The sequence below is a fragment of the Dicentrarchus labrax genome, unplaced genomic scaffold (genome assembly GCF_905237075.1).
Source record: "Dicentrarchus labrax unplaced genomic scaffold, dlabrax2021, whole genome shotgun sequence".
In the NCBI taxonomy this organism is placed as follows: Eukaryota; Metazoa; Chordata; class Actinopteri; family Moronidae; genus Dicentrarchus; species Dicentrarchus labrax.
Genome location: NW_026136702.1, coordinates 15927754 through 15953324, shown reverse-complemented (window position 1 = coordinate 15953324; position 25571 = coordinate 15927754). Strand labels below are relative to the sequence as shown.

The 25571-nt window shown below is 39.8% G+C and overlaps 1 protein-coding gene across 3 annotated transcripts; it reads right to left on the bottom strand.

Moving 5' to 3' along the window:
• Positions 1-684: 684 nt before the first annotated feature.
• On the bottom strand, positions 685-16602 carry atl2 (atlastin GTPase 2). 3 transcript variants are annotated; one of them, XM_051419930.1, is made up of 16 exons: positions 16490-16602; positions 11421-11587; positions 10627-10839; positions 8146-8277; positions 7817-7921; positions 7669-7719; positions 7516-7572; positions 7069-7161; positions 6736-6874; positions 6493-6620; positions 6195-6251; positions 5996-6067; positions 5334-5765; positions 3779-3793; positions 3114-3482; positions 685-2867 (listed from the first exon to the last, which is right to left on the bottom strand). In XM_051419930.1, the coding sequence occupies exons 1-15, from the start codon at positions 16560-16562 to the stop codon at positions 3345-3347; spliced, it is 1872 nt and encodes a 623-aa protein (XP_051275890.1). In that variant the 5' UTR covers positions 16563-16602; the 3' UTR covers positions 685-2867; positions 3114-3344. The 3 variants fall into 3 exon arrangements, with proteins under 3 accessions (XP_051275890.1, XP_051275901.1, XP_051275910.1); XM_051419941.1 differs by lacking the exon at positions 3779-3793; XM_051419950.1 differs by lacking the exons at positions 3114-3482; positions 3779-3793.
• Between the last annotated feature and the right edge of the window lie 8969 nt (positions 16603-25571).

Below are 25571 nucleotides of genomic sequence, written 5' to 3'. Positions count from 1 at the left end.
GTTGTTTCTATGATCATTTACTATTTAAGCAAACTGAAGGGAAGACCTATAATTCTCAGGGCTGACAGAGAAGGTCTATGGCCAATGTTGTTTTTTGGATATATTTATCTAGTTATATTCTCATAAAAATTTTTTACATCAAAGACAGAAAAGTATTTGTGTTGAAGCTGCTGATATAACAGTTATCTGTTATAAAAGTGTCAAAACTATTTTAAAGCAGCATTAGGAACTGCCCCTGTGGACAAATGTTGGTAGGGTTTCCCCAGCTTCATTTCATTGATTTCAAGGGGAATTGGACCAAATCCGACCTGCTGACAGGCATTAAGAATAACTCTACAGAAATAGCCAGTTAAAACTCCTTGTAATAGCTTTAAGTACAGTTAGTGCATTAAATCAATCTTCATTGTGTCCACATTTCTGAAACCAAACCTATCACAGTACAGTAGATACACATGGATTTTACAATCAAGACCCTCTGCATAACTTTGCTAAGAAATGTGCTGTGTTGCTTTGTGTTGGCAGCGTGAGTGCAATGGAAGAAATGTGATACGAGGAAATGTGTTTAGAGAACTGTGCTTGAATGTAAAAGCTGTGTAAGGAATACTGTACAACTGAAATGTGACAGTGTGTCATTTGGTTCAAATAAAGTCACTCCAAAAAGAACAGACGAAAAAGGAGCCGAAAGAATTGTATAGATCATTTATTCTTAAGGTAAACATTTTATTCAAAAATAAATTACCAGAGATATCTTTAAAAGGCAGACAGACATCGTCTCCAAACCCACTCATCACAACCAAAAGATTTTCCTATCAGAGTCCGAATATTCACACCACGTTTCTATTAACGTCTGTCCTCGTGAGGAGACAACTAGTGTAAACCCTACAGCAGCAACTTATCATTCTTAAACCACAGACTGTTAAGTTGATCAAGAGAAGAAGAAAAACAACAGCCATTGTCAACTGATTCACTATAAAATGTATACAAAGTTTATTTAAATATTTAATTCAACATACATGCCCGATTTGTAATATGTGAACACAGAAAACGAGAGACTGTACAGTACGAGACTGGCGCTTGAGGTGAGAAATTATGTGGATGGATTCAATGCGAAAGAGCTCAGACAGATGTGATGCAGCTGTTGAAGTAAAAAAAAAAAAAAAAAAAAGAGATCAAAGGACAGGTTTCTTCAATCTTCCTATTGTGGAGGAATAACATTTTAAAAAATCACTACTTGACTGATTGTATCATGAGTCCAGTGATTTAGAGTTAGGGGGAAAAGGCAGTGGGCAGATCATTTCTCATCAGTTAATGGAATAGTTCAACACTGGGAGATACACTTCTCACTTTCTAGCCAGGAATTAGATAAGACTGGTATCAATCTCCTCCTCTTGGAGAGCAAAAGTGTCTAAGCTTTTGAATTTGGGCTAAAGAAATAAAAGATGTATATCTCCAACTCCCGAAAAGCAAGAATCAAACTTACAGCCTGTAGGTCTTAAAAACGTGTGGGGGGAAATAGGGCTAGTGTGGCTTTAATGAAAGGCAGTGGAAGAGAAAATGGTTCGAAATGACAGTCCTCCCTGACTACCTGACTATAGAGGCCTGGGCTCTAAAAGCTCTTAGCTAGCTTAATGCTACAACACGGTAGCTCTTAACAGCACACAGAGGGCCAACTACTGGCAGGTCCGCTACAAGACACTAAAGGCCAGATAAAACACGTCAGTTCTAAATTAAAAACAGATCAAACATCAGCTGAGAGGCTCGAGGCTTCCTACAGTTCTCTTTAGGGTTACAATCACACAATGTTAAAGGGAAGGACAGAGAGACGTACAGAGGTCTTGTCCAGAAGCAACCTGAGCCCAGTTCGATTAGGTCAGCTGGTTAACATGCCTCCCATACTTACTGTGGAGAAACTGAATGAATGGAGGCAGGTGAACTAGCAGTATGTCAGAAGGAAAGAAAAATGCAGTTTTGCTTGATTTCCTGTTTTCAGTTCATTTATAAGTCAGTTAACCAGGACAGGCTGGACATTTGACAGTTAAAATAGCCTCTCCTTACTTTCGCTTCAGTAGAATCAATAACACGACAATCAGCTCATTATGCGTTTTCTGAGTCGATTGGTCACTTGTGCTTGTAGGAAACGTTAATTAAACAGGCTGAAGAGGAAGTAAACTGAGCTCTGAACTGTCTGAACTGTAAGACAAAATGATTAAATGCACAGAAACGGGTTTTAGTTTGCATCCATTGTTGATAACAGCTGCCCACGGCGGTGTCAGTTTTCCCTGATTTACAGCTCAATCCTGAAGTGAGTGTAGTCCGCTACCAGCAAAGATGTCAGTGTGTGTGTGTGTGTGTGTGTGTGTGTGTGTGTGTGTCAGCCTATAGTATGCATTACAACTCAGGATTCATCTAGCGCAGCATGGCACTCTGGAGAAGATGACAGTCCTTCAGGTCCTGTTTTGGCAAGAGACGCAGCCGCTGCCAGGCTCTCTCCTCTGTACTCTCATGAACGTGCAGTTTCTACTCTGAGGCACTGGGGGGCGATGAAGAGCAGGGCACACAGCGAGCCTACAGGTCCACAACAGCAAATAAAGATGGGGCAGTGATGTGATGATGGCCGTTTCGGGGGAATAAAAAGAGGGTCAGCTTTGGTGTTGAACTAGTTCCACAGTTCTAGGATTGAACACATTGAGCGAGTGGGCAGGAGGGTGGTGAACACGAGGGGGGGGGAGAGATGAGAAGGAAGAGTGTCAGTGAGTCTTTAACTTGGTGTGCTGCGAGCCTTGTTCTGTCAAGCTGGCTTTGATTGAGTTAACCACCGTCTGTCTGACGTTGTCTTCCATATAATGTTCACTTAATGGCTTCAAAACCTGTGGGAGAGAAGACAAAAAAGAGGATCTTGTATGAAAACAAATCAAGTTAACTTGTCTGAAAACCATCTATAAAAGGGGACAAAGAAACTGAAAGAAAGTAGGTTAGGGAAGAAAAACGTTAAATAAAAAAGGAACGAAAACAGGATGCAGTCTTCAACATGCCGACCACAGAAACAAAAGATCCACAACACAAATGACCAAAACCCCTTCAAATAATAAAAAACAACAATAATTATTAAAAACCGTTTGAGCAGGCTTCAAGTCCTTGAGATCCTGAGATGGGCCTGGCCTGCCAGTGTCCAGATACATTCAGTGAAGTTCAGAGGGAGTCCACACAGAGTGGGTCCCAGGGGTTAAAGTATAAGAATCCAGCACCATTGGACTGAAAATGAACAATAAAAGAAGCCAAAAAACTGCAGAAGTTTCAATACGAGAAGGAGGTTTAACAGTCTGAATCCGCCGGTCGTCCAGCAGCTATTTAGTCTTCTTGTAGTTGTTGTTGAGAGGAGACAGAGCTCTGAGTCCCAGTGTCGCTCCTGATGGGAATGAAGGGAGGAGAGAGACGGGCCATGCCAGGCGGCTCCTGACAGGCTCCAAAAGTTTGGAAAACACCTGAGAGGACAGCAGGGAGGGACGGGAGAGTTAAACAAGGAACAAGACTGACAGGCAGACCGACACAGGAGCAGGACAAATATGAGAACGATAGATCCAGACGTTTGAGGGTAGATGAAGGACGAATAAAGGTTAAAAAAGGAGAGATGAGAGACAGGGTAGATGTTGAACCATTAAAATCAAAAGAATATGTGGAGACTGCTAGAAGGAGGGGGAGGAGAAGGTGAAAGGAAATGAGGCAGGATGTTGTGACCGGCAGGGAGAAGATCAGAGACATGAGACGCGACACTTCTCACCTTTCTGACCGTCTTCTGTAAAGCAGGCGAGGAAAGAGGAGGAAGAGAGACAAAAGCAGAGGAAGGAGGGAGCAGTCAGAGGAGACATGAGGGCTGCGTTTGTGGTGAACCCCAAACATTCATGAAACTCAAAATAGATAAGAAACACAAACACTGTGGCTTCATATTTGTACACCTGAGTACAGTCTGCAGATGGAGAACTGATTGTGTGGAGGGAGCGCTGAAAGGTGGAGTGAAACAATGGTTCTTCAGAGTTTGTGAAATGAATTATGGGATGTGAAGACGAGACACAACACAATAATAAACATGTAGTGGACAGAAGGAAACCAAAACTGATTGAAGGATTTTTTCTCTCTGGACTTTTTAAACACCTAGAAATAAAAAGGCAACAGAGGAACTTTAGGGAAGCCTAACGACAGTAGAAACCAATGGCATCAACACACATACACACATTATGTAGTGTTATTTTCCTGGGGGAAAACATTAAATAAAAAAAACCCATTTACTCACTTATAAACCTTATTTAACCCTTGCCCTAAGCTTTGACAACCTACCGACTACCTCTCAGGTCAGATCATGTTTTATGTCTGCAGTGACAGCCTCACAAAGACAAAACACACATATTTGGTTTAATCCCTACCCAACATCACACAGTAGTATGCAAAACAAAATATGTATCAAGCTGACAATGACATTTTATTCAATAATAATAATAATAATAATAATAACAATAACAACAACAACAACAACAACAACCACCTAACTCTAAATGCCTAATCTGGTCTAAACCTAATACTAAAGCCAATACTGGGTTTCTTTGGCAGACATACATCAATCTTTAAGAGTTATAGAATCCAAGAACAATATATTGGCTGATATTCACTTAAATGTGGCTATTAACCAATTGTGACCAGGAAGCATTGAGTGGAACATTTTACAGTTCAAAAATAGCCCATCAGTGCTCTCTGGTGGACAAACTGTGCAATCTAGGGCTAAAACTATCAGTCAATTAATAGATAGAACTATTGTAACTGATTGTTTGACTTCTTTATCAACATTTGCTGGCTTCAGCCTCTAAAATATACAGATTTGTAGCTTTTCTCAGTTATATATCACCATAAATAAAACTTTTAACTTATTTTCAGACATTTTATAGTCTATAGTCTCTCTAATCTAAAGAAATAATCAACAGACTCATCTTTAATAAAAAATATTATCATTAGTTTCAGCCCTAATGTAAAGAAGACATTGTTTCTATACTCCCTCAAACATATTTGGCTGATCTGTATTTCAATTTCTTACTACGTATCAGCCGACATACTGTATACACTGATCCTGAACTACCTTTGATAAACTGTTTTAATACCTAACAGATCGGCCAGACCTTTTCTAATGAAAAAACATTCAGCCTACAGTGTATCAGTTCAAGCTTAAATTCCATAACAACACTCCTTACAAATTTAATTGTTAATAATTGTTCAAAAAACCTTCAAGATTAGTCTGCACACACACACACACACACTCTCTCTTCCTTCCTCTCATGTCGACTACCCACCTGTTCCCAGAGTGTCTCTGCCACCAGGTCTATCATCGTTCCCACCTCCCGAAACTCTCCAGAATACTTCACATACGCCCAGGCACACAGTGACAGCAGCGCCACGCCCATGACCAAGTTAGCCAGCGCTGCTAAGGTGCTCAGACCGATGAAGCCCGTCACTCCAGACACCACGTAGGTGACAAACATGACTGCAAAAAGCGTGGCGGGGGTGCGCGCCGTGTAGAAGATGTTTTTGCCGTCGTTGTGCTTGGAAAAGTTGTTGTAGGCCTCGTCCAGCTCTGACTCCAGCTGGTTCTGGTAGCGCTGGCAGAACTCATCGCCGCCCATTTTCTTCACAGACCGGAAGAACCGCACTGAATGCTCGCGAAACTCCTCGTGGCAGCGCTCCAGGTCAGTCGGGGCGATGTATGGCTTGTCCCCGCCACACACCTGAAAAGGGAAGGACAAGTGAGTTTAAATGAAAGAGGAACAAAGTGTGATGGACCGAAGAGGTTTAAGGAAAAACAAAAATAGTTTCCGACTTTGCATTAGCATGCAACTCCAGTTCCAACTTCCAGTTTGCCAGACCATGACTACAGCATCATCTAGACATCTTTGGCAACATTAATATTGAATTTATTGTGACTCATGATGATTGTGAAAGGAGAACACATCCTTACCAGCTCCATGTTCTTGCTGTACATGTCTTTGGCTCCTGCCACAGCAGTCAGGTTGTTGGCTTCTGCTGTTGCCTGACAAACAGGAAAAGAGAGAGAGAGAGAGTCAAGATAGCTTTGAGGACCACAAAAGATGAGAATTAAAACCTAAAATGTGACCCATACTTCATAAAATCCTTTAGGTTTTGAGACTGTAACTGACCTGTAGCATGGACTTTGGGTGAGGCAGTTCCTCACCTTGGTAGATCTTTATGTAAGCCTGCAAGAATGTAAAATAATACAGATTATCACACCGGTGTGTCCTGTACAATGTTAATATTCAATATGCAAATAACACAGTGAGTAAAGAACGTGGAAAGTACTTTAAGACTTATTTTCAACCTTTATTCATCCTAACACTTTTGTTTGTCAAATGACTAGTTCTATGTTAGCAGAGTGAATAATTTAGGGCTATGAGAAATTAGTGTGAAAATCACTAGATTTTAATAAAATCCTGAGACCTTGAAGTACTCCAGGAGATCTCTGCAGGTGACTTTGTTGCCTCCGATCTCCTTCTCTACCAGTCGATCAGGGGCCAGTAGGAGAGGAACCAGCTCGGCCAGCGCCTTTTTAAAATCCCTATCGATGTCTGAAACACACAAACCCACATCTTGGTTGTCCTCTGGAGCATGAACATCACAGTCCAGTATGCTTTGGATATCACTCTTCATTATTAGTACATGTGCATCTTCCTGTTTCATTACCTTTCAGCCTGCCGTCAAAGTACGGGTTGGTGGCCACCTTGAGGCCTGGATGTGGCAGCAGGAAGCAGCCGATGTTGGAGAAGCAGGAGTGGATGTGCTTCCTCACATTCTGCAACTCTTCATGTTGGTTCTGTTTCACCTGTGTCAGCAAACACCAATATACTTGAATTTTAAATGTGACACGCTGAGCGAACTTAACAAACGACTTTGGGTATGTCTGTGCTTGTCGAAAATATGTGGATTGCATGACAGAACAGTGAGTGTGTGACCTGCTGCACAAGTATCTTTAACGATGTGCAGAAATATCAGGGTAGAAAATAAAATGAGTCTCACCTGTAGTCTTCTCTCCAGGAAGTTGTTGCCCCCTTTCAATCCGTAGTTGTGTTCATAAGGATAACACCAGTCTCGAATCAGGAACATCAGGGACTGAAACACACCACCAACATCACAGAGACACAATGAGACATGTTGTATTTGATTAGATAATAATGGTTATGTGGCTAGATATTGATCAGTTCTCTGATCACTGATTGTCCATACCTTTCCTGTTTTCAATTACATTCTAACTGAAATGACCTCTCTAAATTATTATTAAATTAGTATTTTAATAATCCCCTAATATTACTCATTAAAAATAAAATTCTTGCTGTGCAGCCACATATTTAATTGAATAGGCAGATTTTATGACAAGGTGCACGTTCAGTGATATATGACATTCATTAAATCGGATCTAATGTATATAAAATGTTCACAAACACAGTCAACAGAAGCAGACAGTACCTGGAAAGGCTTCAGGTAGATCTCTTCCATTGCCAGTCGGCCATATTCTGTGAAGAGCTACGTATGGGAGAAAGAGTAATGATCAGAAAACAGAAATAACTGCAGCAGACTTTGGTTCTGCTTTTTCCTGCAAGGAGAAGAAATGACACCAACCTGTAGATGCTGCAGGTCGTCCTCCTGTATGTTCTGGGAGAGATTGTACACCTGAACAGATAAAAAAAACACACACAACATGAGCTATAAATGTTGACATTTCAAGAGATAAAAAAGCATCAGTGTATTTTTCACTTTAAAGTCTCACCTGTACAGAGCTGGTCATTGTGCTGAGGGCGAACACAGTAGCACAGTCCTTTATGGTGGACTGGCTGTCAAACGCTCCCTGAGTGTCAACGAGGAGCACAGCAACCTGTTGGGACGAGAGGCAATAAATGTTATATGCTGCCAACTTCAGCCTGTAGGCCAAGAAGGGTGTTTGTTGTGTTTGCTTTCTTATACATGTAAACATCTCAATAAGAATACTAACCTGGTATTTACCAGGTTCTACCAAAACAAATTTAAACATGTATGAGAACATTTGGAACTCATGAGGTCTTATGGTATTATATTATTGTTTGTATGATATCTGTCTACCTTGCTGCCATCGGGCTTGTCGACCACAAACACTTCGCTCCAGATCTGAATTCCCGTGGTCTCTCTCTCGCAGCCTCCTCTCCAGGTGAACCCTGTCAGGGGCTCATCATCACCTCCCATCCACGACTCACTCTGTGGCAGACGGAGATGAGGGAGGAGACGGGGAGTGGTAAGATGAGAGGAAAGTGAAACAGGAGAAGAGATGAAGATTGGTTTAAAGAAAAAAAAACTCCACCAGCATTTGGTTCAGATTGTCAAATATTCATGAGGAACTGTCTTTATTAGGTATCTGTGGTGAAATAAAGTATTGTAGTGTTAGACTGTATTTTAAAAAACCCTAATCTGGGAAATTGGTGTGAAATTTGATCTGCACATTCACCACCATCAGGCCACACTTTGACTGGCATTATATAACGATCCTGTCAACTGGCAGTAAATGTACAGTGTGGCTGCAGCTTCTTAAGACCAAAGTAAAGCTCCAGTGTGTGGTTTCCCAATTGTACATTGAAGGGGGCTCTAGCTGCAGTGGGAAACAAAGTAGAGGTACAAAAAGCGGGTGGTGTCGTGTCGAGCCGTACCACCACTGCAGCTACTGTGACCTGTTTGTATTTCTGGCTGACAAGTGAGGTGACCACTGACCACAAACAGGAAATGTATAAACTAGCCTCACAAGCAAATACCTGATTTGCAAGGCAAAGTATGTGTGAACACTGATTCCTGGTGCAACAATACATCTGTGCTGAATGTGTAACCAGGATCTTATGACGAAGCAAAATGGTATTTTGTAATTTGATAACAACAAGTCAAACCAAAAATATTATATACTGTAATACTTTGTAACATTAATTGCTATATATAATTATTAAATGTAAATAAACAGCTAAACAAAAGCATCCGTGTTGGATGAAAAATGTGAACATGTGCAGATCTGGTCAGACTGATGAATGCCCATATTCATGCTGCTCAACAGCTGTGAGAATGGGTCCCAACACTGTTCTGTCTGGCCTGTGTGTGTGTGTGTGTGTGTGTGTGTGTGTGTGTGTGTGTGTGTGTGTGTGTGTGTGTGTGTGTGTGTGTGTGTGTGTGTGTGTCTTAATGAGTATGTGTGAGCGTAAGGTGATCCTCTGTCTGTCCAGCTGCTGCCAGAAGGTCTGAACGACTAGTTGTTGACACTTGTGTCAGTGCAAGTCACACAGTTGTTGGGTGGACATGCTCAAGAATGGGCTTGTGTGTGTGTGTGCGCGTGTGTAATGTGCCACTTTGTGTTATTCATATTTACAGACATTATTTCAAAGGACAGTAACCACACAGGAACATTAGGTGTATTAGACTGAAAACAATCTTGACATACATGATGTATCAGAATAATAAAAGTCCATCTTATTTATATCTAATTGAGTTCGGCAACTCTTTAAAATTCACCTACCCAGAAGTCTGAGAGCAGTTACACCACCCTGTCTTATTCATACACCTTGCTGCACCCCACCTGGTTGAGTAAGTATCTCAGTATGACACCAAACAGGAAGCACTTGTCTTTGCTTGTCACATTCTGAAACACATGCCAGTACTGGTTGTAATCTCATCTGATGTACTAGCTCATCTAGCCCACCTGCTTTCACAATCTCTACCGACTGCGAATGTGAGACAATAATAAAAGCCCAAAAGGAAGATGAGACGTTTAATGTTTACTCAGCTTATGTAAACATACCTTCAGCAAGGGCCTGTCTCACTGACGCTGTGCACCAGTGCAAGAACTTAATTTTATAAGTAAATGAGGTCAGATCACCAATTTGACTAACAGATGGTTCAATTAAGAACAACTGCATCAGGCTGCATTTCTAAATTTTCATGATAGGCTAATCATATGTAAATAAGACCCTTACAGGCATATTTTAAAATCAATAAAGTTAATATCTAAAGGTCTTTGCCTTTGTAAAAACTTTTGTGATTTATTAACAGGTCAGATTAGTCCTTTTGATATTAATAAAAACACTGTGGCAAGAACACTTTCAAGAATTCACCAGCTATTGAACAAATACAAACACTTTTTTTTATAGGCCGAACAATTCATAGAGACAATAATTGTGAGTTGCAGCCTTACACACTTTACATATAGCTGTGTGGAAGTCAAAGAGGAAAATCTCGGCTTTATCTCTGTAAAAATTACCATTTAATTATCAGCTGCATTAGTAAATTATCAATCTCATGTAACCTAATTTTACACAATAAATACCAACGATGCAACTTCTTCAATAAAACATCCAATAACCTCACTACTGTTATAGATTAAGTGAAAAAAATACAAAATAAGAGTGTATTAAAGTCTGGCGGACTTTGTCTGGATTATAAACTTTCTAATCAATATGCAGCGTCATTTAAGAAACACTTATCATGTGTTCAGTACTTGTTCCCTTTTCTCTACCCCAGATGTACCCCTGTATGTCCAGAAACAATATGAAAATCCCACATTATTTATCTCACCTGACTGTGCATGTAGCGTAGCATGAAGTCCAGCAGGAAGGACTTGCCCTTGCGAAAGGCCCCAGCCACAGACACAACCACCACATTCAGGTCCTTCACGTGATCCTGCAGGAGGATCTTCTCCAGCGCCGCAGCATCCAGCTCAAAGCTGTGCTCATCCTCGTTGGCCAGGACGATCTGGATAGGCCTGGCCTTTTCTTCCTCTACTTCAGCCTGAAGACATGAGTTAGCAATCAATCAGGGCTTTCCCTGGCATCGACAGAGGTTTAAGTGATTACACTGGTGGTTTCAGGGAGGGGAGAGGGAACTGAAAATCACAAGGATGAGATTGGCCAGAAAGGCGACACAAACACTTTCAGGATCCTGCTGTAAATCAAAGACACAGCTAGTATTCAAGAATATAAATGCCTTGTGAGAAACACAAGAACTCTCTTCTTCGTCTGCAGTACCTCTTGTTCATACACAGTTCATGCATTCATTTGTCCATTCTGTCTTCAGGATTCATGTGATCAACACTGCCATTAAGGCTGAAATGATTAGTCAATCAAAAGAGAGCCTACTACTAAAAAATGGCCTTGGATGGCACTTCTTCAATGTGAAGATTTGCTCCTTTTTTCTGTCTTTCATTATAGAAAATTAAATACCTTTTGGTTTTCAAATTTTTGGAAAATGGGAAATCTAGATAAAGTTGAGAGTGGTGATTAGAATAAAGAGAAACTGGGACTCTAAGTTAGATATGGTATACATGCTTATCAATAGACAGGAATATGGTAGTAAATGTAACATTGCTTTACCTCTTCTTCCTGAATCTCTTCATCTGGTGAGGGGTTGAGGTTAACATTTTTGCCCGAGTTTGAGGCTGTGGTCCTGGGAAGCAATTCATCCTCCAGGTCTTCAGGGGTGGCTAAAGGGGGCCTCTTCTTATGCCGATAAATGGGGACATCTTCCACACCACTTAAGCCTTTAGATAACAGGACAAAGTAATGAGACGAAATATAAAATTACACTCTGGCTGCTGCATGCTGGTGTACAGACAATGGACATAAAGTGAGAAGAGAGAGAAGAATGTGGAGGCAGGGTTACGTAGCAAAACCGAAAAATATTTTTCTGAGGAATAGGCTTCATTGTCAGAAGTTTGTTTACGTGTGAGAGAGACTATTGTTCTAAGAAATTAAAGAGGAAGTGAAATGCCCTATATGCGGTCAAATAATAGATAACCTTTTCAGCATATTGTGCTGGTCTAAATACTGTTGCCCACTCTGCTCTACACATCTAGGTCAAGCTTGAAAATAGCCCATGCACTGAAAATCACAAAAGGGGAAGCAAAAAGGACATAAGGAAAGAAAGTTACGAGGACAGCGTTTTCACATTTTTCTTCTGTCATTTTGATGTTTGTCTGAAGGTATTTCCTTTAAATCTAAAGCACATATTTCCTCTAAAAATTGCAAAGTTCCTTCTTTCCTGTAACAGTGCTATGACTGCAGGATGAGCAAGTGTGCTGCACCACAAACTGTAGAGAATGCAGATGAGTAGCTTGTCTATTGTTATTATTGACAATTTCCAGTCTTCAAATGTCTTGTTTTGTCTAACCAACAGTCCAACACCTGCACTCAATTTATTATTATTGACTAAGCAATTAATTAACTGATCAATACAGTTCTAATTATTTTATGCAATTAAAGTACAATTCAAATGTTAAAAGACAAAAGTGTTTACCTTTTATATCTAAAGCAGTTTTCTACCTTGACCTCAGTGAAGTATTATTCACACAAATAAAAAGGTTAAAGAAGGATGTTTAGCCCTCTACCGTTATCATGTTTTACCTTCACTCCTGGCTTTTCTTTACAGATATAAAAATCACTGGAGCAGGATTAAGATGACACTCCCTGAAGTACGTACTGGAAGTGTCCATGTACCTGACGCACAGTCCACTGAACAGGTAGAACAGCAAGGATCAAGCATTGCTCATTCAAATATTTCAACTAATTAGCCATTCAACTGTGCCAAGTTGTCTCTCACCACAAACAAATGTAGGTTTCGGCCAACTGATGGGACCCAACAGATTGCTCCTGCTGTTGCTTCACAGACACACCTTGGATACGCCGCCTGTATCCAATAGTAAGACTAATACAGCATATAGTAAACCCTTCTATGTCATCTACCTCAAGTAAAGCAAATTCTGATGGCACATCCATCATCGAACACCAACTATCATGACAACCTGAAAGACGTTACTGGTAAGGTTAGAGTGAACACTAATAATTTACCCTTTAATAATAGAAACACACAAATCCTGATGATCATTTTCGATTCTTTTTCAATGCCAAAAAGGTGCAAAATGTCTTGTTTTGTCCAACTAACGGTCAAAAGGATATTACTTTTACCATCACATAAGACAAAGAACAGTAGCACATCCTCACAATTTAGAAGCTGGAACATGTGAATGTAATTCTCTTTTCTTTGTCTGTCGGTCGTCTAAACAATTAAATCAACCAATTGTTTCAGCTCTAATGTTCTGAATTATCTAAAGATGTAGCTACATATTAAAGTCATGAGTTGGGTTCTTTGTTGTTTTTAATGCACTGTTTTTGAATCTACTGGTTTAGACTTCCAATTGAAGTTAGTGTGCTTAATTCAGTAACAGATATAAAACACAAGAACATCTCTCAAAAAAAACTATTGTGCCGTGACCGATGGATGCTCATACACTGGCTGTGTGGTTGACACAGGTAGAGAGCAGCTAATACTATATTAAACTTTTCCTCCATTCATGGCCTCAGGTAGCATCTTGCAACGAACACACAAATTAGATTTCACATTACCCAAGTCTGAACACAAGACAGATCTTCAAACCTCTTCACATGTACAATGGTATATAATGAATGTCAAGTAAGCATTTTTATTGAAAAGAAAGCAACACAGTGCTGGACCGTGTGGTGAAGAAACAATATGGATTAATCATAATGAAAATGAAAGAACTTACTATTGACCGCCGCAACTGTAAAACTACATTCAGGCAATGTTCAAGATACAGTCAATGACTTTTAGTTATTATGCTGTTTGTTTCATGTACTTGTTAGTTGTGGAAATGCAGGCTTGTTTGACTCCCTGACCCAGCACTGGCAGCATCTCAACTCTGTCAAAACCCAAGACCATTTGAAGGTGGTGGGAGGGCAGTTTTGAAATCGGTGATATTCTTGCTCCAGAGGACAACTGTAAATGGGGCAATCAAAGATCAACCTAGAGGTGCTGCAAATTCCCAAAGGGCAGCAGCAATGCTGTGCTCGTGTTAAAGAACTGTTGCAAGCACGAGGCAGTTACAGTAATCTGCTCAGCACACAAATTAGCCCTGCACATTTCCCTAGTCTGTGGCAGTGCAGGTTCCCTTCAAATCCAGAGCAGCACTCAGCAGGATGAAGTGGCACAGACTGCGGCCACAGAGGGGACTCACACAAAGACACTATTCTGCTGGGACTGCGAGGAGTCTGTATTGCAGCAGAATGTGTGCGAGAGACAAAACACAATAAGCATGCAAGGAAGCATAACAGCCAGTGAAAAACCATTAGCAATGCTGATATGTGCGTTCACTGCAACACTCACTTCATGATAAAGTGGCTAATGCACTGTCGTACTCCTCAGCGCGCAAAAAAAAAAAAAAAAACGAGGGCAGAACTAAAATTAGCTACCTTACTTCTTATCTTATGGAGGCACAGAGCAGATGTTAACTGGCCTACATGTTTTCCTGCCCATACACACACTCTCACTCACACTCTCTCTCTCTCTCTCTCCTCTCTCTCACACACACACACACACACACACAGTTACCAAGAGATGAAGAGTAGGTACAGTACACCACACACACATAAAGCATCGCACAAACACACAAGTATGTTGCATCCCTCCATCCCTCTGATGGGGCTCTATCTTTAACTATGCATGGCAAGAATAGTGTGTGTCTACGCAAGCTAGCCTACATCACACCGCGTCCCAAATCAGCTCTCCCTTCCCTGGACTCCTGCACTATATCTGAGGCAGACTTTGATAAGGCTATGGTCCACTTAATTTAACCAGCTGTCTAAATATGGGAGGTTTCACTTTAAAGAGGCAAGGAAAATAACTACTTCTAACTGTTAGTGACGAGATTACGTAAACTATTTGCCGTTTAGGACATTTCCCATTTTCATTTGGATCATAAGAGAGAATAATGGCACAACGCTCTCGTCTCGCCTCGTCAGATCCAGACTCTGTATTTTACATGAATACTGTCTAAGTGACTAGGCAACATGAGTGTCAACAAGACAATGCAGAGTTAACGAAAAAAAGAAGGAGGAATTCACTGTAGCCCATTAAGATGCAGGTACACTGACTTCCCAGCACACCAGAGCCAAATGACAACCTGACCGGCCTCCCTGGACAAGAGTCAAGGAGGGCAAATGTTCAATTGCAGCAAGTAGACCAATAGAGAGTCTGTGAGGACAAAGTGCAGATTAAGAGCAGCCGCAGTTAGTGAACGTTGTTGCCACAGAGTCAGCTGGCATGTATGAAAGTAGACACAAGGGTTATCGGGATGTGATGCTCCTGATTTTTATTATTTGTTAGTTCGTCAACTGTCTTTTAAATAATCAATGAATTACTTGGTGTATAAAAGTAGCAAATAAAAGCAGCAAATATTCACATTTTAGACTGTTTGCAGATGTTGCCAATTTCCAGTACATCAACTAAGTGATTGATTGTTTCAGCTCTATAAAACAACCAATTCAAAGACGGCAATGTTGTCACAGATGGGGAGATGCATCCTTGCTAATGTACCAATACGTAGGCTACTGTTATAATTTATCCTGATATTAAACAACCGTAACATCCAACCCAACTAAAGCAATACTTATATTTACTTTGAAAAGCTTGGGAATACAGAAATTAATAATATACACATTTGTAATTAACTTATATTCATCATGGGACATTCAATAGTGACCACAATGAGTCTGCAAAGTGAGGGAGCTACATATATCCGACTATGGTTTACTTGTTTTGTGTTTTTGGGTCAGTAAGCGTCTGTATAAACACTGAATTATGTTTTCCTCCTGCTCATACACAAAATACTTTGTAGCTATAAAATGCACATACATACAGACATGCGCTTAGTTGTATTCAGAGGACAAAATTAGCACCGCAATCACGTCTTAAGTCTGCTCACAAACAGACTAATAATAGGGTATTTAAAAATATCCGAGTCATTAGTGGGATGAGAAGATTAACGTATGCGTTGGTGTAGTTAGGCTGAAACCCCGTTACAGGAAACTGGCGTAACGCGGACTGTTTCAAAGTTCAGAGACGGTGCCAGGTGAAGCCAATACGGAGTGACTGTGCAACTACAGGCTGGTTTACAGACGATAAAAACCCACCGACGAGCCGCCGGTCCGCCGCGGGGCCAGGTGAAAGTGACGGCTCGGACAAATGAGCCGACAGGTGTCGCCGCTGAATATTATATCCGGGTCAGAATCAGTTTCAAACAAAACAACAGCTTTTTTATTTTTTCCTCCCTCACCAACGTCAACTTACAGAGTGAAAGCATGTCTTGACTGAGAGAAAACTGATTAAAACAATAAAGTAGGACTGTGTTTGGGGGGAGAGGGGGGGAGACATATTCTGGCTGGGGTTACCACATTTGGCAGAACACCGCGGGTCTCCCAACTGAAAACACAAGCGTCTGGCTAACGGAAAAGCGAGAGTTTGTCACTCACAAGAGACAAAGACGACAGGAAGAAAAGGAAAAAAAACACTTTACATTTCAACCCCCGTGTTCAACTTCACCCTCGGCTCACTGTCATAAATATATTAGACACAATCAACAGCGGTTTACCTTCGTCAACGACTCGGTTTTTGCAGTTGGGCTCGAAGTGATTTCTGCTCCTCACCCCGCTCACCTCCGCCATCTTGGACTACTGAAATCTAACGTGGCTGACGTCAAAGCAGCTTTTTTTCTTCTCACGCTGTCTGTCCCGAGGCTGCCGCAGCTGGGGCAAGTGCACCCCGCAACAATGCAAACTATGTCTTTAATTCACAGACGCGAAGGATAAGTTTCTTTTCAGCGCTCATGTTCTTGTGTTTGTTCGACACTGTAGTCTGTTTAGGGGCAAATAAGTCTGAACCCCTGCAAGAATATTGCCCAGAGCAGGGATGAAGACTTGATGAAGAGTTTTTACAGTTTTTTTTTAGTTACAGTTAACAAAATACACACGAATTACACATTACATTTAAAAAAATAAAAGTGGATTACACAGCCCTTTTCTTATGGAGATATAATTTAAATACGATATAATTACATAGTTGAATTCATGATTTAATGTGTTTTGTTAATTTGTGTTTACCAGGGCAACAAGTTAATCCATTAAAAACTCCTTCATTCCTCACATTTGTTTTTTAAAGCCATTTTGTGTGAGGTGTTGAGGGAATAAATAAACTCGTTTTTAAAGATTGTATAATAAAGGTGTTCACACTTTTGTGTTCAATGATTGTCATGATCCAATGATGCTAAATAAGTACTATGTAGGTAGGTATGTTTGTTGTTTAATATGTGGGAAACTTCAAACTTAATATCTTCTAAGTTAAAGTTAATTACCTTACTAATTAACTTAATTAATCAAAGTTTAACACTCAGAAAGCTAACCTGTGTCAAATCTTCAGGACTGTGTGTATGCAGTTTGATCCGGTTTGTTGTGTCTCCATTGTGCCTCAAACAACATAAGCAAACAATGTGACTGTCATCACTTTCTGATTATGATTATTACATTGTTTTATTCTGACTGGTGCATGGAAATAACTTTATCCAACATAACACAATTCACTTCAAACAAAAGATCTGAGAAATGTACAGAAGTACAGAAACCCTTTATGTAGAATAGCCAGTACCACTTACAGCAAGAGGTTAGTAAAATTAATGGGGTTTCAGGGCCTTTAAGGTAAATAATAGGTAAGAAAAAATAATTAGTTTAAAGCAAACTAATGGTTTCCTTTTAAATTGCATGTTTGCCTTCACTGAACTGTAGAGAGTGGATGGTAACATTGGTAGAAAGCTGAGTTACACGCTCCCATGGTTGAACTCAAACCATTTACATGATTTGCATCTTGTTCATATGATAGCTTCTGGCGTCGTTTACATTCTGTTTAAAGCTGGTAAAGGACTGAAAACCTGACACTCTTTCACAGACAGGCTGGTACATTTGAAGCTGCAACTTTACTTTTATGACCTGTTTCCCTGTTGTTACTGGCTTGTTGTGCTCATGTTATTTGTTTCTTTGTCTAGACTTTTGTTGTGAATACCCCCATCCACTAATGTAATTATCATCAACAATGTTGGTTTCCATCCCAAGAATGTGAGATTGGAGTTGGAGGAAATTAGATCCATTTCCTCAGTAAGTCTCGTGACTGCCTCCACTCACATTGTTCTGTTTGGTTTCTGGCATAAGAAACGTGAGCAGGCATGTTTTCTTTCTTTCTGTTAAAACAATGAAAAGTCAGAATTAGTGTCCACTAATCTTATTAAATAGTGACATATTTATTGTTATACTATCAGCCTATCAACTGCATGGCCCAATGACATCCTGTTGATGAATATCTCAACAATTATTGGATTTATTGCCATGACATTTTGTACAGACAATTATGTCTCTTAAGGATGAATCCTACTGACTTCAGTGATTCTCTGAACTTTTGTAACACCATCAGGACATTAATATTCTGGATAGATTGATATTAAATGAAGTAAAGACACTGACTGATAATTTTTAACCACCAGGTCCAAATTTGAATTGTCTAATACTTTAGTTTATCAAATCAAATACCTACAAAGCAATGTCAGCTGTATGCTTAATTTGCTGATGTTAGCATGATAACATGCTAAACTACAATGGTTAATATAGTAAACATGCTGACATTAGCATTTGGCTCAAAGCACCGCTGTGCCTTTTTACAGCCTCACAGATTAAATGTGACACACATATAACATTCATTTATTTATTTATTCACTCACTCACTGTTTCCCTATCTACCTCTTGTGGCCACCAGCAGACACGGTGTAATGTCCACACGCTAAACCACACTTCCTTCCTCCGTGTACACACTACCTTGATGAAGGTTAATTTTGCTTTCACAGGCGGACTGCCCACAGTAAAGATAAGACCTATCTCCTGTGTTTATCCAGATATCTGGGATGCAGTGGAGATATGTTGTTCTCCACTTACTAACTTTATGGTGTTTTAACTGCTCTCAGTGACGACGACTGCTAAACAAAAAGTCATAAAACCTCTTCACCTCAGTGGATAAACTGCCCTCATGTGCTTACCCAGCTGTTGACGTCCAGCATTATGCACTGACATTGTGGAAAGACTATCTGCTGACCGAGATGCATAAATAGGAGGGCAGCTTTTCTTCGAGCCATGTAATCCTGAGTCAGATTCCACCTGGCTGGAGAGGCCCGGTGTCAGTTTGCTGGTTGGGAAGATATGGGTTTAAAACTTTTAAAGGACCAGTGTGTAGGATTTAGTGGCATCTAGCGGTGTGGTTGCAGATAGCTCTAAACACGAACAGCAGCTATTGAGAGTTTGGTTTGTCCGTTCTGGGCTACTGTAGAAATATGGCGGTTCTACAGCTTCCATAGAAAGCAACTTAAAAAGATAAAAACAGCTCATTCTAAGGTAACAAAAACACAATCATTCTTATTTTAAAGTGAATGCAAACATGCCTAAGAATGTCATATACTGGACTTTTAATCCATGCTAACGTGCCCATAATGACAATACAATTCTGATGTGTAGCATGTATAATGTCACCATTCACCATTTTAGTTTAGCATGTTGAAATGCTAATATTTGCTAATTAGCACTAAATGCAAAGTACAACAGGCTGATCTGAATAGAGGTTTGGTCCTAAACTTCCGCATAAAATGTTGATGCCGCTATGGGTTAAGGGATCATCAACGTCATTAAACTTCAACCTCTGCTTACCATGAGTGTCTGTACCAAGTTGAATGGCACTCTATCCAGTATAAATGAAAGAAGCAGAGCAAATATATAATCTTACCAGCACCACTGGACAATATGTCCTAAAATGTGTTTGTCCATTGCTCTGCTGAGGAAGATCATGTGATTTAAACAAAACATTCACAACAGCACAACCCATCTCTCTACAAGGTCCATTTAGTAACCTTGTAGAGAGATGGGTTTGTCAAGGATTTAACTAGTTCCGTGTCAGTCGCCTCGATTTGGTCTGTTTGCGTTAGCTGCAGCAGCGAGGTGTGTTTGCTTTGGCATTTAGCTAATCTAAATGCTCATTCAAGTTGTGTTACCTCACAAAGCTGCTGTTTGGAGAAAGTCATCAACGGCACCGTTATAACCTTCCAACTCTAAACTTGAACTGATACGACCTGGACACACCAACACACACATAACACACACAGTTTACAAATAGAGAGAAAGACAGATGAGGAGAAAGGGGACAGGCAAAATGAAGATGCCTTTGAAACTCATCCTGCACATGAGCCAATCAGGTTTTAGTTGGGTAACTGTGATTGGGTGCCTGTTGATCAACACTCTTTATGAGGGACGACCCTTCTGGAGATCCTGCTCCATCCCAGGATTAGAGTTGACATTTAGGAGGCACTGAAGGACTCTCTAGTCTTTCCTGTTCAAAGTTATAGATAAAGCTTTGTGTCAAGGAAATTTCCTGGTTGTAAGCTTGAGTCTTTTGCAGGCAGCTTTGAACTGTCTTGCTGGTACATGCTGGGAAACTAAGATGTCTAATAAAGAGAGAAAACATGTATTTACCTGCCGCCCATTAATGCTCAACGACTAATGCGTACATACAAAACCTACAGCCAAACAGGGTTGCTGTGGTCCTAACTGTGTTATTAAGACTGCAGGTTCGACAGTGAGCTCCTCTCCTTCCTCCCCCTGTTCTTCCACACACTGTCATGGACGAGGTCAGTAGTTAAACATACGTTAAGGTCAAGACACACACGGAGAGGGAGGAAGTTCATGGCTCTAAGAGTGACAGATGGAAAATAATTGGTTTTTAGAAGTAGTGAGAGGGAGAAGGAAACCAGCCGTGTTAATCTGTGTCAGTGCTCTTCTATTCTTAGCTGGTCCCATCGGCCAGCAGAAATATGAGAGACACACATGACGACAAGCTGTTAAATTTAGAGAGAGGGTCAGAGAAGAGTGACAGAACCTCCAGACCAGGACTAAACTCCAGATGTGTTGACTGTACGGTGTATGGATGATATAGAGGAGCTGTCCAGGAGTGTAAAGTCTACCTGAAACCTTTTTAAAGGATTATTCCCCTGGATCCTATTTTATACTTTTCCCTCTCATCAAAACTTACGTCATACTTGAACACCGCCTCATGTTGCAGTCAGTTTAGAAGGACTTTGCATCTGCTGTACATCTATATGAGCTCAGGAAGCGGTGAAGACTGAGTAGAGGGCTCCCTCTAGTGCCTGCAACATAAATTACAAAAGACTATACAAGCAGCTGTAAGTGGGTTCCAAGTAAATGTTGTCACATATATGCATCAAACAACTTTTAAAGTACAAGTTGTAGAAGGTCTGCTGATTATAATTGAATATATTTAAGCGAAGAAGAAACATTTACTGTATCAATGTCATTTCCTATATTAAGTAAATAAATAACTTTAGTGACTAAAGAAAAAAATCTAATCAGCTTTATTTATTTAAAAGGTGTTTTATTTTACACATCCCTACCAAAATACAGAAAAATATGTAAATGTCCTGTCTCTGAAGTCTAGAACAGTCAGGCGTCTCCATCGAGCTTTAGTGGTTTACAGCGTGTCTGGCTTATAAAACCGCATAAAGTGAACCTATTCCTGTACAGCAGCCAATGATTGGCAAGGTTTTTATTTAAGGTTTTCAGAATTACAATACCTTTGCACATTTGTGCATTTATTTATGTATATGGTGTAAGATATTGTATGCAGTTATGATATACATTTTATAAAATGTAAGATCTTTTATTTATTTTTTAATTTATTTTATATACTTTTGTGTTTGTGTTTCCTACCTCTTTATGCTGCTGGGAGGATTTAAGTCATATATCTTTTATTTTATTTTATACAACATGACAAAACACCAAAACTGTTCCCTACTTAAAAATAAAGTCTACATGCCATCAATTGTCGGAAACCAACACAATATCAAAACATTGTCTAGATACAACAACACAGCATCTGACCATTACCTATGTACATTATAAGTTAATATCCACTTCTTGTTTTAGATGATTACAGGAGTCCAGACTTGTGAGAGTTACTTGGCAATATGTATAAATAGAAAGACTTTCTGCAGGACATTGCAGCTGAAACTCTTACATTTCTTTTCACTGCTACCACATGGTGGCAGTGTAGGCCTGTTTGAGTTTGGTGCAGCCACTCAGTTTGAATTTAGAGGCAGATCAGAGTCTTCATAGCAAGTAATCTATCTGTTTGTCTCTCCTTGTGTACTTTCACTTCTTTAGGGCCTAAGAACTCATTTTTTCAAAAAAGTTTTCCTGTGTTTTTTTTTTTAATGAGGGAGTTTGCCCAGACATTTAGACTCAAGTCTGAACTTGAGCGGCCACATCAGGGCAATAACAACATAATCAACATTTTATTATCTCAAACAAATAGAAATAATGAGACACCTCATGTCCAGATAAGATTTAGAGAAAGTCATTTATGCCTTCATCTCCAGCAGGGTGGTCTATTGTACTGGTCTCTCATCTGGTCTCCCCCAAAAATACTATTAGACAACTTCAGCACAGTCATAACATGAGCCTTGTTAAGACAAGACTCCTGGTCTTAAATCTTTACACTGGATTCCAGTTAGTTATAGAAGGTTTTAGTGGTGATGCTGATTTATAAATCACCTAGCAATCTGTTTGAAGAATATAAACCCAATACAGCAGGTCTCTCAGATCTTCAGGAAGCAGAACTAAACAGGGTGAAGACACTTTAAGCTGCAATGCTGCAAACAGATGAAACAACTTCATGATGATTTTAAATGTGCCAAAACTCAAGAAACTTTTAAAATCTAAATAAAAAATGCTGCACTTTACCGTTGATTGTTTTTCTACAATACTTTTATTTCCTTGATTGAATTTAGAGGAGCTTATAACTCATTGCCGCACTGTATCTGCAGTCTAACCATATGGTCTATTAAAAATGTTGTCATTTTCAATGTATTTTATTTTCTGTTATTTTGATAAATAAATCAATGTGTGTAAAAGATTACATCAGGAAAGATTTCGGCTATTCATTTCTGAAAAGAATGACTTGGATGGAAATTGGTGATGTAATATTAATTCTTATGTACATCATACCATACCTATCATTATGTTTTCCAGAACCAATTTTAACTGATTCAAAGGAATCAATTCACTCTTATTGTAGGCTAGGCTTTTCAAATTCTTGAATGGTATCCAAAGCACATGACATTGAATGGCATGTGTCAGACAACAATAACACCATATCATCAGCATATAGATTTATTTTGAAGTCATGCACCAGTTTTGATGCCTTGTTTATGGGCTCTTATTGCACATGCCAAACTGGATTAAACATATAGTATAGTATTTAAATTACTTTAAATTAGCTCTACCTCAAACATCATTGGTCTTTTCATGTTAATGCATCAATAATTTTAATCAAATAATCCAAAATATATAATAATATCACAATCTAAATGGGGCATTCTGCATGAAAAGTACTTTTGATACTAAACTACAGTTTGTCCCTAATACGTATGTACATTTACTCAAGTGAAGTTCTGAATTCAGGACTTGTAAGTCTTTCAGCTGTGAGATACTGATTCTTGTACTTAAATAGAAGATCTGAATTCTTTCTGACTGGTTATTATAAATACATAGGTACCTGACTCGGGAGGGAAAATTAACATCACATAAAAATCACATTATATTCTGGATGCTCTGTATCAAACCAATGGTATTGCCATCGTCCACTGTATGTGGATGTTTGATTCTCTGTGCCTGAGCACAAGAATGTATGAATAATATATAGTTTACCTTGATAAGAAAACATGACATGTGACGTTGTTTTAGACGTAAGAAATACTTTCTCTAAATACAGAACCTCTATGAAAAGGTCTCCAAAAATACCTTTGTCAGTATTTAGAGGCTTCATACTGCTTTCTGTTAAACACTGTGGCTTTGACATGAGGTGACACACCACCAACTTCTCCTGGCTCCCCCGTCTTTGCCAGCCTCTTGTGGTTGCCAAGGTAAACGTCATGGCGACCATGGGATCGGCTGCAAGCTCAGAGGGACGTCCGGCTGTGATGGGGCGCGTGACATGATACTCAACAATCAGACACCATGACAACCTGGCAACAATGCTGTTGATTCAGCAACCCAAACTGTATGTGGAGTTAGAGAGAGGGGACAATAAACATGTTGCTGAGTGCTGGAAAAACAGTTTGGTGTTATATGTTCAAAAGCTTGTACGGGATTGAGCTGTATTTTAATACCTGCAGTGGAATAACAAGATCTTAATCTATGAAAAATATCATCCCAAAGTATTTCAGGTCTTTCTGTCTTGCCTATTTATCTCTATGTCTCTCTCTTTCTCTCTCTAGGCTTTTACATTTAGAAAGTAAAATACATATATTTAGATTTTAAGATGTCTTTGCAACAGTTTTAGTTAATAGTACAGGAATAATGCTTGCTGCTTGCTTTGCTGAGCGAACCTGAGGAAGCTGAAGGCAAAACGCGCTGTTCACACTTAAATAAATCACAGTGAAGTCATTCCAGTGTGCGATGGTTAATTTTGATGTCTTAATACAGGAATAATGTTCAGACACGAAATAGAGACACCCGTCTTGGGGTTGGAGATAAAATCTATGAAATGTGAAATCTCCAGGGGGTGATACATTTTGTGTTTAATCAGGATATGTTGTCTCATTTCTTTTTTATGCTTTGCAACAATCTAACAGAGAAACAAAAAAAGGCAATTAAATGATTTGCAAAAAATCTTATAATGCGCTTGGAAAAGGTAACCCCCACTCTCGTGCACATAGCTCAGGACTGGAAGACTCTCCTGCAATAACATGAGGAGACCTACATGTGATGTCAGAGCTGTGTTTTATGTTAATATGACTTCTCTCTATGAAATGGATCAAAGCGCTTTGTCACAAACCAGTAGCTTTACTTCAAGCCATTACTATATTATCTGATTAATATAGGCAATACAATGTTTGCATGAGCGGTGACCATTGGTAAACCAGGACCCGGGCCCCTACAGGATCCTGGTGTCTCCAGGGCCCTAAGCCCTCAGGGGCAGGAGTCTGAAAAGGAAAGCCAGGGATGAGGCTCCGAGGCCAGGCTAGCTAACACATCAGCAGGGGGTCTCATCACTCTCTCCACACTTCTGCTGTCAGAGCTTTTGTTTCAGCAACATTACTGACTCACAAGGCCTTGCCTCCCAGGTAACTACACTGCTGAGCTGCTGCTGCTGGAAGGAGAGACCTCACAGCCTCAGCACAGCTCTCACATAATGTGGATCAACCAAATGATAGCCAAAGAAGAAGAAAAACCACTGGAGAGCTTACAGTAAACATGCCATCTAACACTCGATAGAACACACTGTGGAAGATTATCCGGGAATAGAAGAAAAACAGTACAGGCAGCGTGACCTGAGACTGTACATATTGTTCACAAACTACTGTATGTATATAAAGTCATTTATTACATTACAATATTTATTCCGGCACATATTGTATGGAGCCAGGACAGTGACTTTAAAATTTGGCATCCAAAAATAAATAAATTGGCATTGAAAACAAAATCAGTACTGAAAAAGGAAACATTGGCTTTGAAACATTTGTATTGAAAACAGTTGTATTGGCATTGAAACAAGAAACTAATTAAAATAATTAAAAT

Bases quoted from the DNA above. Each gene is read 5' to 3' on its own strand.
- atl2 (XM_051419930.1), bottom strand. From the start codon at position 16,562: ATGGCGGAGGTGAGCGGGGTGAGGAGCAGAAATCACTTCGAGCCCAAC. The intron at 7,720-7,816 runs GTGAGACTTTAA...TTATCTGTTCAG, and splicing joins CAATGACCAGCTCTGTACAG to GTGTACAATCTCTCCCAGAA. The intron at 6,621-6,735 runs GTAATGAAACAG...TGTGTGTTTCAG, and splicing joins CTTTGACGGCAGGCTGAAAG to ACATCGATAGGGATTTTAAA.